We start from the raw sequence: 13,846 nt of genomic DNA, 5'->3' as shown, positions 1-13,846 counted from the left end.
AAATGAATCATTTTGAGGGAATAAATAGATCAACACTATGTAAAGGAAAATAATATAGAAACAAATACAGGGATAACAAATGAACAAAGAATAAAAGTCAAACAGATTCCAATTAAAATAATATATAAGATTGAAAGCTAAGTGGCAAAAGAAATAAATAGCAACACTAAAACAAACTTACAAGAATGCAGTTTCAAATCAAAGCTGAAAAATGTATCTATTTCACATTCTATTCAGTTATTCTTGCATGAATTATTTTGTTGCTTAGTTTTAGTAGAGTTTATTAACACCCAATTATATATTTTTGTATTTATTTCAGGTTATGACAGTTTCAGTCCTCCAAACAGCAGCCCCCTTATAGATCATTCATAACAATGCTTTCTGTCCACGTACTCAACATGGTTAATCAACCTGATCTAAAGTATTTGGTCATTTTGATATCCTTCTGTCATGCTTGTGATGCTCTGAAACCTCTGTTATAGTTAAAAACCTCACCAGTGACATTGAAAGCCAAGAAAAAAAAGCATTAACAAAATGAGGGCAGAGCCCAGTAAAAATTGTTTCTCATTTACGTTACTGTGTGTTTGCAGTCCGGTCTTTCTATGTTCAAAAACCAGCATGCCACTATTATTGTGGATCCCATGTGTTCATGGGTCATTTTGAGGGTCATATCCTGGTTTTATGGTTATGGTTGGAATTAGGTTGCAGTGAGAGTTAGGGTGGTGGAACCCTACAAAGAGAAAAATGTGTGCGTGTCAGGATTCTTGCAACTATGCATTTATGTTGTGTTTGATAAAGCTTGTGAGACTTTTTTTTTTCCTGCATACATATGCTTATCAATTAACTCACCTGGAATTGGCGTTGACTTTATCTGCTGTACACTCTCTTGTTTTTTGCATCAAACAACATAGAAACAAAACTCAAAAATAGCTCTCCAGGCAGAAAAAAAACTGAAAAACAGCCAAGAACTCAAACGTCCACACCAGGGGTCCACCACCATACTTCAAATCTACTTTCTTTTTGGTCCATCCTCATCTTGTTCCATCATTTCTTTTTTTTTTTTTTTTTTGTGTCAGCTTAGGCCCGTACTTTACACAGAAGCCAATTTCCTATTTGAGAGGAGCTGCTGCTGCTTTCCTGCCCCTCCCAGGGGAACAGGGAATAGTGTAACACTGCATCCTCGGCCATGTCAGACACACTGCAGCACAGTGTGATGAAGCGTCGCCTCCGTCAAGGACACACCAGTCCTCCATGGCAGACCTCTATCCACAGTGCTAAATATAGACTTCAAGTTATACTGGGGTCAGAGGTCATCCCTTTCATTAAAACTCTGATTTGCCTCAATTCCATATTACATAGCAATATTATAACTCTGTGTATGTTTATATATTTTACCTACAGTATATATCATCACATACAAGCTGATATGCAAAAAATATGCAATATGCAAAAAATATAACTGTGAGCAGAAAATTTGTCTCAGTAGCTTTAGCTCAGTGATGTTTACACTGGTGAGTGATGCATCTGCCACGCCAACTTCATTTTCACTCCGCAGAGAAGCTGAAATATTTCCTGCTTGGAGCAGTTAAAGTTCTTCCCATCAAAGAACTTTACTAATTTAAGATAATTTATCTTCACAAGATGGAGCTCGGCTGCACTGCGGCTCTATCCACCATCTTCATGCATGTTGACATTTGGTGCAATTTTTCTGGTTCCAGAAAACGATTAGCTCAATCTCCAAAATTCAGTCTGGCTCAGTTCCTTTAACAGCAGTAAAACAGCTACTACTGAGTACCAGATCTATAGAGACTGGTGCAAAACTGACCTGTGGACATGGATCCAGAAGTCAGGGAAAAGACTAATTTACTACCTTTTGAGTTCCAGGGACATTAGGCAATTTTTTTTCATCCATAGAAATGATTGAAACTGTGACTTTGTACTAGTTAGCGCAAATTAAGGTTCAAATATCTAAAAAACTCTTCTTGATGCCGCATTTTAAACTAATGAGCAACAACTTCAGAAGTATTTTATTTAGCATATTCATTTCTTTGATTGTGTCGTTTCCCCAGTATGTATACTTTACAAATGTGTGTGAACATTTGTCAGTATAGGCATTATGGCCATGCTTTCTGATTGTAACCTGGACAATCAATAGCCCATAAATAAAAATGGACAAAGTCGCCATGATGTTAGCCATTGCCATTTTGAAGCCTTATGTTTTACATTTGGCCATGCCATCGTGGTCTCGTGGTTTCTAGAGCTGGAAGTGGTCATATTTGAATCTAAAGAGTGATTGACCAACAGCACACTGATCAGAACAAGATAATTTTAAAGGGACACCATAATAATTTTATGATAGTAGCTGATGCTTTGAATGGGAGTCAGTTGGAGCCAGATATGTTTTGAAGCTAGCAGATAGCATCAGTCTATGATATTGTACTTCAAGATGCTGTCACATCATCTTTTTGTCATACTTTAGAGGACTATGTCCATTTATTCTGGCTACATCCATCCAATATCAGCTGCAGCCTGATAAGAGTGCAAAAGAAAACAGATGCGTACCACACAGATGAAACGCAGCTATCAAGAGTCACTGGAGGATATAATGATATAGCCAATGTGGCAAAAGATAAAGAGGAGCGTAAGAGACACGTACAGTGAACAAAAAAGAGTGGAGCAAAAGGAGAATATAGCAATGTAGCAAGAAGAAATGGGCTTGAGGTGAGAAGTTCTGTAGTCTCCTCATTGACACTCTTTTTATATACACAAAAACAAACACCCTGATAAATTTAAATCAAATGCATTCGGTTCACTATCAGGTGAACATGCGCACAAGAGAATTGGTGAAAGCACCTGTCCAATCAAAACCCACTCCTTTCAAATCCACTCAACATGAGTGATATTTTATTTCCATCCCATTTTGCGAAATGAAATATGTAAATGTGCACACATGCGCACATTTCCCCTGACCCATATTAAAGACAATGCAAGCAGGCCATCAAGGACAAAGAGCAGCTGCCTGTAGAGACATGTATCTCATCTGTCTTTGTTTACAGATAGCAGGGGTTATGGGAAAAGGGGGCTCTATGATATTCACAACATGCACAACCCTAAAAGCTAGTTGTGTTCTCTTTCATAGCAGCTAATTAGCAGCATCCCACTTATCAAATAAAGACAGCAGGAGCTTACAGTGTATCCAGCTATCCTCTGATAGCTGAAGTACTTTAAAAACTGGAATATAAAGCAGTGATTTTTTTCAGCACTGCTTTCATAAGGTTCTAAATGCCCCTTAGCCAAACCTTTGTCTTAAAATATTAATGGCTATGTTAACTATAAGGAATATATTAATGTTAGTGGTGCAAAAAAAAAAAGAAAGAAAAGAGAGCACTAAAGCTTCATTACATTCCCAAACTTATCTTATGCTGGACACTTTTACAAACAAGATGCTCTAGCAAATGTAAATATGAACATTTAAGAGCTTAATGCAGAGACCCAAGAGCTCTGTTTTCATCTGTTTCTGAGTAAATAAGCCATGAAATCCCACTGGTTGCTTCCCCATATCTTTATTTCACTGGAGAAACAACCACAATGAAGCCTGTTAATGGATTCAAGTGCAGTTTAAACATCCTATAACACCTCTCTGTCTGTCGCACCAGATTCCTCTTTTCTTTGTCATCTTTGCAGCGCAGTCTCACAATGCTCATTTGCAATCGCCCTTTCACGAGGCACCATGCTCTGCTCTTGGACTGGTGAGTGTGTGTGGCACAGAGGGGAAGGGGGAGGGGCAGCAGAGGAGAATCGTTGCCTCCTTCTTCGATTTTCATCTCGATTTTCCTATCCGCTACTCAATCTTTTTCTTTATTTATTCTTCGTTCATCCTCAACTCAGCGCAGGACAGGATTGTCTATGTTTGTTAGTGATTGTGTGTATGAGGCCTGAGGCAAATTGGCAGTAGGATTCCATCAATGGTCAGTCCTAAGTAATGTTGAGTCTGATACCGCCACCTTCCATTTTACTCCTGAAACTGACTCTTTGTCACATTCCCTCTTATTTTCCTTTTCTCTTGTCCTCTCTTCTCCTAACAATGTAAATAATAACATTTTACATTATGTGGCATAGATCAGCCTAAAAAAAGTGTTAAAAAATATTTGCTTGCAAACAAAAAGGTAGATAATATGAGATATGGTGGATTCTGTCAATTAAGTTTGGTTCATTGCTCCTCTTGTCACTCCCTCCCTGTCTCTCATATGCCTCCAGTGCTGGTCTCTATTTTCAGGTCAAATATGTTGCGAACAAAAACGCTAATGGTACAATTGATTATGAAAGACACACGCGAAGAGGTAGGGGTTAAACGGGCGTGCGGTGAGATGATGAGTAAATGAACGGCTGCATGAAGGAGGAGATCGGAGGGACAGGGAGGCGGAGATAGGGGTGTGTTGAGAGACTGGAAAAAGGTTGGGAAAAAGTGAATCAGATAGAGGGTACATAGAAATCATCATCAGTGTCTGATGTTATTTAACAGAAAGACCTGTTTAGAGAGCAGAACTAACACAAGCTGAGCGTCTCAACAGACTCACAACAAAAACAGAGACAGATGTCCGCATGCAATGAGTTTGTGACCTTTGACTTTTTCTTTCTTCTTCCACCTCAGTCCCTCAGACTGTCCCTCCATCTTGAGATACATATCCGAACTCACGTCACTGAAAAGGCAGCTGCTGTGCATTTAAAGATTCCTTTCAGTTGGCCAGACTTCTCTGACAGTGTCTGCTCTCTGGAGACTGCAGAGTACTCTAATATTTGATTAACATGACACTGATTCATGATGGGGCACATAAGTGCACTGTTGATATCAAAGTCTTCCTGGAATCTGATTGATTAGTTTTGACTACTTCAAAAGTATATATTAACACTATACATGAGGTGCTCCACTAAATAGACTGTGACAAGGATGTGAAATGCACCAAGGCACCAGTACTTAGCTAAATTTTGAGAGATTTTGGAGAAACATCTTATCCTCTGTCTGTTTTTTCTTCTTTTATTTATGTGTCTGTGGTGAGGTTTCACCTTAACAGTGTTTAAGCAGGCAGGTTTATTGAACATTTTGTACAAGAGAGAGCAAGACTTCAACACAGAGCATCTGTGTCAGTGTAGCTCTGACTTACAGTTTCAGTGAATGTCGTATTATATCCGAACACAGGAGAAGAAAAAAATTTCTACGTATCAGACGATGCAAGCTAACTTCCTCTTATCTCTTGATGAGCTGGACGGCCTTGTGGAGTGCACAAAACAAAACTGAACAATGAAATACAGAAATGTTTGATTGGAAACATCTTATCTCTCTAGTGCCTCAGAAAGAAGATTAAGTCTTATAAGTGATGTCTGGGAAAAGAAGACCAAATTTCACAAGTAACAAAATAAATATTGTACTCTAACATCTGGTCCATCTAATGCCTGGGAAAAAATATCAAGTCTTATAAGTTATTTAAGCATGATGAGACACAAGGCTAAATAAAATTTCCCATTACAGTGTCCCTAAACTCAGTACAGTAAAGTGCATTTGCCATAAAGTCCATTTTCATGCCTCCCCCTACACAGCATGCACAAATATTGGGAAAATAGCTTTTATCGTGACTAATTTTACTGTTAAACAAATACACAGGGGATTATGTAAGAGGAAATGGTTAATGGCCAACTATTAGTGGGCAGAATTATAAAGTAAATTAATTGCAGCAAGTCATTTGCCTTACTCAATTGTTTATTCCCAATGTCAGAGAAAATGCAAACAATATACAACACAAAAAAGGCAATTAAATAAGTATCCCCCTTCTTTTCAGTTAACATAAGTCTTCCATCCATGGAGTCAGACTTCACGAAACCAGCAACCGCAGCCTCCCAAATGTGGCTCAAAGAGCTGTATTGTTCCGCCAAGTAAATCTCATATTATCTCATGAGAAGGGCCCACAAATTCTTAGGACTGAAGTCAGAGGAGAAAAGGAGCAGGTTCAAGTAGAAGTGTTCTGAGTAAGATAAATCAGCTGTAAGTTGGATTTGCAACTTTGAGACCACACAAGTTCCAACCTAAAATCCAACATTGCTCCCTGTGCTGAGAAGGTGGAAATATCAGCAGGGGTTAACTGTTAATCAATAGTTCTGTCATATTGGGTTTCATTAAGTCAGTTCTATACACAGTACCTTCCAACATCTTTTTAATGTGCAAAACAAATGTAGTGCGTTTTCATCCACTTGTATGGCTAAGAATAGCTAATCATGTCTGAGAGCAGATCCTACCGGTTCAGACTTGCACTGGAAAGGCTGTCAACTTCGGTGTGACATCATTAACCAGCTTAGAGCATCGATTTCCAAAGCAAACAGAACACTCCAAATATCACCGTTGAGGCCTGGTTGGCCAGTTGAGTTGTGGAATACATTTGGATCAAAACCTTTCTGAATGCTGCAAATATCTTCCACTGTGTGAAGTAAATATTTTCCAGAAACTGGCGGCATGCTTGGAGTTGATTTTTTTCGTCCATCCTTGGCTAAAAAGGTGTAATTAGCTCATCTTTATTGACAGCACACCCTAACCAGTACCCCTCCTCCATCCATCTGGGGCCAGGCTGAAAGTGGTGCCCCATATCCATTAGTGATTCACTCACAGACCCATCCATGTGCTCCATTAAGAGTCACTCTTGTTTCAGTTGTTGTTGATAAAAGCTTTAATATTTGTCTTTACAAATTTCTTTGTCCAGCCTTGTTAACTCTGAGTTCTTGACACCCCATACTTACCCTATAAGTATAGTTTACAAATCTGGAATATTGTTGCACTAGAGAATAATGAGTTACCGGTGATTTCATGTTGATTTTTTTAAGGTCTAATTGGAAAATATGAAAAGTTTGACTATTTTGATTGCAGTGTATCCATCTGAAGGGCATTTCTTTACCACAGTAAAACCTTTTCTTTAGCCCATTTTACCTGAAAAAAATTAAGCTGTCTGTAAGTCCTGCAGTCAGATATATTCAGTTTATTGCTTTAGGCCACACCTTCCTACCTTTATAGTACAAATACATGTCAGCTTAAAATAAAATGCTCAAATAAGCCTTCAAATTTCCATGGTTTGGAGTTGGAAATATGCGTGCAGTTGCGTCTCATATCCACATTAAGAATATGATTATATATATGGAAAGGGCAGAGATGTATACTCAAGTTTGCTATTTTTTAAAAAGCACTAAGAAAGCAAACAGGTAACATGGAGCTCAAATGGCAAACGGAAGCTCTCAACTAATTAGCAGAGCTGAAAATAGTAATCCATCAGCACAGTAAGGGCTCCGAGGCTGGGGTAAAATTAGATACTTGCTCTCAATTTGATCTGTTAAATGCTTTAATAGCCGTAATAACAACTGCAAAAAGCTTTGTGTAGTGAGATGAGAGATGATTAAAGAAAATGTGTTGATGGAAAATTCAAGCTTATTCAAACAATGATATTCACTTCAGCTCTGTCCACAAGTAGTAAGCTGCTGGATCTTTGTGTCTTAGATCAAGTCTACTCTTCCCTTGGCTTCAGTAAGAGCCCCACACTGCGCGGACAGATCAATAATCACTGAGTGATTAACCTGAATCAGTCATAGCAAAACTTCTTGTATGAGACAGAGGAAATGGAATTCCAGGAGTTTATAGTAGTTTGCTGCCCTCACAAGATAACAAGTACAATTATTTGTCTCCCTATTCATTCAAAAATATTGAGGGAAGTATAGCTATTCAATACATCTGACTGATAACAGTAAACTGTACCCGGCTGTACTTTGCATGCAAATAAGAGACTGTGTTTCCCTAGCAACTATTCTGCAAATATCCCGCCTTCCTCCTGTCTGCACTCTCCCCCGATGAGAGCCGATGATGCAAGGACAGCAGAGGCAGTGTTAATAGTTACACCAGTGGGTGGGTAAGAAGGCGTCGGGCTGTGTGTGGTGCACAATAAATGAGATAGGCTTAAAAAGCATAAATGTTAAAGTGAAAATGGAAGAGGTGCATTTTAGGTTTTAAGACTGGTGGGCTTAGCTTTTTAATTGTTTTAACACATATATAGCTTTGAATTAAAGCTACACGTCTTGTGTTATTTAGAACTTTACACATTATGTCTCCAATGGAATTATTCCCTCAAGAAAACTACTTGATACTTAAAGCAACATATATTTACAAGTAGTAATTTAGGTTGTTTAAGCTAGCTACTGGCAAAGGGTAAATAGCAAAAACCTAAATTGCAGCTGGGCTTAGTTGTGTAGTTTGTGCTTGCTTTATTTTAATTGATAATCTGATGTTGTGTTCACATCTTCTTTCTGCTGTCTATAAATGAGCTAAATATTTGCTATATCAAGTTTAAACACAAGGGAATCAAGTTTTGCTTTAGTGCTAGCTCTCTGTTGCTCTTGCTCCAGCATTGCCATTTAAAAAAATAAATAAAATCATGACACTACATTTCCGTTGAACGTGCTGTTGATTCCCTGTTCTCGGGTTTTCTGTCTGTCTTTGCCCATGCCAGGTGTCGGGTGCTGATGCTGTAACCACTGTGAGGAGCTGACAAGCCCTGGTTGATGCAGTGAAGTGTTCCAGTGAGATAAACACAAGTGAAGAAGGTAAGAATTAAAACTGAGCTATGAAAAAATTTAGAGAAAGAAAGAAAACATGAATATGTCAAAAATGAGGCCATCACACAGAGCCACCATATGGGAGCGTTGTGAAGAGTAGAGGCTGTTCGACGGCACCAAATGGCAGACATAAAGTTGAGTTGATTTGAAAAGAGATGAGAGCTGAGAGAATGGAATTGCTGCATTCCTTGTAAACACTACAACTGCAGAATGGGTTTGATTCAGAAGCCACTAAATGTTCAGGCTCTTACAAGCAGATTGTGGTTAGACAGCAAGACACACGAAGGCGAGAGGGAGTTTGAACAGGATTATTAGTGAGCTAATAGAGGTTAGACTTGGCAAAGATGATCAGTGCTGTTTCTGTGCTGAGAATATCCACACTGACGAAGCTCCCGGGCTGTAACAGGAGGAATCTTTCATCGAAAGCTGAAAGGAGGCTGAGAAGCATAGCTCCGCTGCTTGGCTACCAGTCTGGACCAGGTTTTCCTTTCAGGCCCATGCCGACGCTAAGATGTGTCTTTATTAAGGCTCGAGGAGCCCCTCGCTTTGGTTTCTCTTGCCGGACTACAGATGAGAGCTGTGTGTCCTGTGCAGTTGCATAAGAGAAGCTCTTTGCTCCACTTTCACACTGACTGACTGCAGACATTGTCTGTTTGCATGTACGAGAAACTGTAACCTGTGGCCACCAAACACACTTCCTAATTCACAGAATTCCATCCCTTAATGCTCAAACTGTGTGCCTGTCATGTATCCAATGGCTTTTGTGGAATGCACATTATGGACGCAAACGCCTGTTTGCGTGGCCCTATCATGATTTCCATTCTCCCTCTTAGATTTCTTTGCACCTAAGGGCCACCAGAGAGATTGAATGGCACCATGACAGATATGTGGTGTGACAAGACAAGGCCAGAGGAGCCGGGAGAGTGCTGCTGAGTGGTAAAATAGAGAAGTGAGGCAGAAAGGGGGGCTGCTGGGGACATTTTTGAGGAACCCATTCTGACGTCAGAAACTAAAAGAGAGAAGGAGTTTTCTCTATACGGGAACAAAGTGAGACGCAACAATCACATTAGAAGAAGGCAGAAAAAATTATCATAGCCTCAGCTCTGTGTGTCAGCAACCTCTCCCGCAGAAGACTAGCATCCTCTACATACACAGCTAGAAAAAGAAAAAAAACAGAAAAAGAATTGCATCTACCGCGCAGAGCAAATAGAGAAAACCACAGGCCTTTAAATAGATGGCAGAAAAAGAGAAGTGTGAAGTACAGAAACATACAACAAGACAGAGGGAGACAGAGCGAGCGCAGAAGTTTACATCAGTCTTTCAGAGAGTGGCAACTGGTGCCTCCGTGGGACTCTGAAACAGGCTAATCTGGGATTTACCCACAGCAACAATTTCAGGAAACAGATAGGAGGAAGACAGGGGGAAAGGACGAGGGAGAAGAAACCGGGAGCTTCAGGTGGAGGGAGAGACACTGCACTCAGAGGACAAGAGGGTAAGGGAAGAGAGGTGTGAGAGCCTGCCGACTCGTTTCTTCATTTCCTTGTTTTAAAGCTTGACATGTTGTGGGTTTGTGTTTGCCACAAGGGACATGCCATCAATTCAAGCACACATATCACAAGCGCTAACAACTGATGCATCAGATCGCTGTTGTTTAACTGACCCAGTGTCTGCGCAAGCAAGAGGCATTTTTTCCTCCATCTTCAGCTGAGAAGAGCAGACAATATTACCAGGCCAACTGTATCCTGGCAACCATCAGCCAAGTGCTGCTCTGTGGATGGACCGCATGCTGCTCCTGACTCAGTTTATGTGCGTTAATATGTGTGTGGATGTGGCTGGTGCGAGGCCTCCTCTAACACACACCGACTCTGGGCTTTTTTCGCACATCAGAAATCTTTCATTGGGTTGTACAAGGCTGCGATCTGGACCTCAGCTTGACTTCTCCTTTGCAATCACCTTGTCAGGCTGAAGAATGAGACTCTCTTATTCATATATTCACAGCCAAGGCTCAGTTAGAGTCTTGGAGCAGGTGGTCTAAAAGTCAAGGGTGACGGGGTGTGTTTTACATGTTTGGACTGATGCTTGCGGGTTAAAGCAGTGACTCAGCATCCAGCTGTGTTTCTTGACCTCTGAACAGATTTAGATGTGGATAGATATAGAACACAGAAGATGCATTTTTCATCTGAAACTATGGAGAATGTCAGGAAGCTGCCTCAGCGATTGGGCAGCGTAACTCCATCTGTCTGTACCTCAGTGCTGCATTGCAACACCCGTTCTTGCTGAGTAACAACGAAAAGACTGGGCCTTTTTTGTGCGGGATGGTGCCATCTCATAAACATGCTAATGCTGGCTATAAATCACTCCTGCAGGGTGACGCTGATAGGTCCCCGCTGTGTGCTAACATAGCACATAAAGAGGAAGTAAAACTTGGCAGCTGCTGAGCCTCTGCAACCGAAGTCCTCCTATGATCAATAAGAGAGGAGATAATTAAAAAAAAGAAAGAAGGTTTCATACTCGCACGGCTGTGAGTCATTTTTAAATATTAGATTCTGCTTCTGTCTTGTGTATTTTATATATTTTTTACACTCATGGGAATACAAAGTCCTCATAGGATTGCTCAGCCTACTCAGCCATCTCATGGGTTCTTCCCTAAATTTCATCATCTTATACCAAACTTTATGTCAGTGCCACATATAGTCTGTATCTTTATGAGGAGGAAGATGAATCCAATGAACTCAGTCAAAAAAAACACGCAATCTATATTTTTTATTCCCATTACAGTTTCAGATTATCTTCTGTGATTAGTTGAATACATTAAAAACACTATTGATGCTGTTAAGTTCTCTTTTCAGTATAGAGTATAAACTATTAGTTTTGGTAGGCCAATAAAGTAAAAAAAAAAAGAAAAAAGAAGAAGATCCAGCTCATGAATAGATCACATTACGTTATGACTCTTTATTGCTTGTGCCCGTGTGAATCCATTAAAACTTTAGTTCAGAGAGTTTACACACTAAATCATAACTTTTAGTTAAACCTGCCAGGGATTAATAATGAGAGAAAAATGGCAAATCATCTGGTGGGAATGGAAATGTATCCAGAAGTAGCCTATTAATAATACACTGACCTCGCAAATCACAACAGCTAATTAATCACAAATGGTAGAACAAACGCAATCTTTCATAACAGGAAGTGTTTTTTTGGAAATGGTACAACTTGTTCCACTTTGAAAAGTATTCGGTTTGCACCGCCTTCTGGTTCTGAGGAGGATTGAAACTGGGACTGGTGTCATGATCTGAAATACAAATATATTCTCGGATGGACCTAAACCTCCTCAAACGAGATTAAATAACACTGAGGTCATAGTGCCTGGACATCCAAAATTAATCTTTGTGTCCCTCTAGCTTCTTACGATCACCCTTATGTGTGAAGTCTTGGGGCTTATTTCGAGAGCCTTTTAGACAAGTTTTCCTCAGCTATTTGGGCAAGCTTCTCTAATGTCAAACATTGTTAAGGTAAAGGCCTTATTTCTCCATAAAGATTTAGAAAAGGGTATCCATGCTTTCATAGCACCTAATGGTGAGTACAGTTAAAACACCACACATCGCCTGCAGCTCGATCTCCTGACAGACCACACTAGTCCTGTGCTGTCCTTCCCGTTCTTTGCAGGTTTGATTTCCAGATTTTATTGCTGAATGTAAAATTCCTAAATGGACTAATGCTATGTTACATTGCTGAACTCTTTCATTGGTCATCTGGCCAGTTGCTCCTGGAGGTACCTAAAACTAGGTTTAAACTAGAATCGATGGAGGATGGCTGCCTCCAATGTGTGGATAAGTCAGTCACCCCCAAATTAGAGCTGTCCCACCCTGCAACACTTTAAATCCCTTTGATAGATCCATTTCTTCTATTTGGCCTTCAATTTGTGCAAAAGAAATCTTCCCATCCCTGCAGCTACTGTGTAATATATTTTACTATTCTTAGTATTTATCGTTTCATGTTTTTGTAATTCTTATATATAGCTGTTATAATTTATCATTGAATTATTATTTATTATTGTTATGTATTTTCTGTTCTGCTCTATTCTATTATTATACACTTTTGCTCAGCACTTTGGTCAAGTTTGTGCTGTTTAAAATGTGCTATACAAATGAACACGACTTGGTTCCTGTATGCACATGTGAGCGCGCAGACCTGCACATCCTGCCTGTCTGAGCCACAGTATCATCTATGAAGGGGGTTTCATAAAGTTCTGGCATCTGGCCTTTGGGTAGAAGGTATGAAAAGCTTGTCATGGAGAAACTATAGACCGCTGCACATAAAAAAGCATTAGAAGGGAGCGGTCTGTCCATGGCAGGATTTTATTGGGTTACTACAGTAGCGTAAATGGTTGAGAACCACTGCTCAGCTGTAGTGACTCCCAGCGAGTGAGCTAAATGATTCAGCACTGGATTTGGGCCTTCCTGTAATTGAATACGGCATTGGATGCAAACTGTGATCAGTGTCACTTATGATTGGAATGTCTGCCTTCGCTCTGGACAAATCGCTAAAACAGAAGGATCAGGGAGACAAGGAAGACAGGATAATTAGAGAAAAGCAGATGGGTAAAAAAAATGAAAAGAGTCCCAACGTGCTGTGTTCTCCGTGTGCCTGTTGTGTGTTGTCAAGCGGGCTGCCAGGTTCTGCGTACTGTATGCATTTTGTTGTTTCCTCCCGTCCAGGTCGCCAGCCATGGGGAACCTCATTAAGGTCCTTGGCAAGGATTTAGAGAACTGTCCGCATTTTTTCCTGGACTTTGAAAGTAAGTGAGCGCCAGGGTGTGTGCACGTGTCTGTGTGCTTGAGTTGTGCGTGTGGAGCAGAGGTGTGTCAGCGGGGGGCGTGTGCAGATGCGAGCTGCTGAGTTGTTGATGGTGTGGTGGAGTGTCGTTGAGGGTGTGGTTTGTCATTATCAGACGCTCTTCAGTCCCACTCTCTGGTTATTAATGGTATATATACATATATATATATATATATATATATATGTATATATATGCATACATATGTGTGGTGCATTTGCAATTACACTGAGACAAACAAGCATTAGTATGAATCATAACAGTAATATCTGCAGCAGAGATTCACATTAGTTGCTCATCATATGAAAGTAGATTCTTTCAATTAATTCGAAAAAAAATTATTCTAAGATTAAGTTAATAGAAGGAAACTAAACT

The 13,846-nt window shown here is 40.0% G+C and overlaps 1 protein-coding gene across 3 annotated transcripts in view; it reads left to right on the top strand.

Moving 5' to 3' along the window:
- fam49al (family with sequence similarity 49 member A, like) overlaps nt 1–13,846 on the top strand; it is a 33,410-nt gene that overhangs the window by 7,394 nt on the left and 12,170 nt on the right. Inside the window, exons 2-3 of one of the 3 annotated variants that reach the window (XM_072369946.1) lie at nt 8,535–8,628; nt 13,356–13,435. In XM_072369946.1, the coding sequence (XP_072226047.1) occupies nt 13,366–13,435 (70 nt within the window). In that variant the 5' untranslated portion in view covers nt 8,535–8,628; nt 13,356–13,365. Of the gene's footprint in view, nt 1–8,534; nt 8,629–9,211; nt 10,133–13,355; nt 13,436–13,846 lie in introns of those variants that run through there. The other 2 variants (XM_072369944.1, XM_072369945.1) reach the window with 2 other exon arrangements.

This window comes from Leuresthes tenuis, unplaced genomic scaffold (genome assembly GCF_036924035.1).
Source record: "Leuresthes tenuis unplaced genomic scaffold, fLeuTen1.0.hap1 SCAF_18, whole genome shotgun sequence".
NCBI lineage: Eukaryota > Metazoa > Chordata > Actinopteri > Atheriniformes > Atherinopsidae > Leuresthes > Leuresthes tenuis.
Note: the sequence above shows the minus strand (reverse complement) of the source record. Positions and strands in the feature narration are given on the sequence as shown.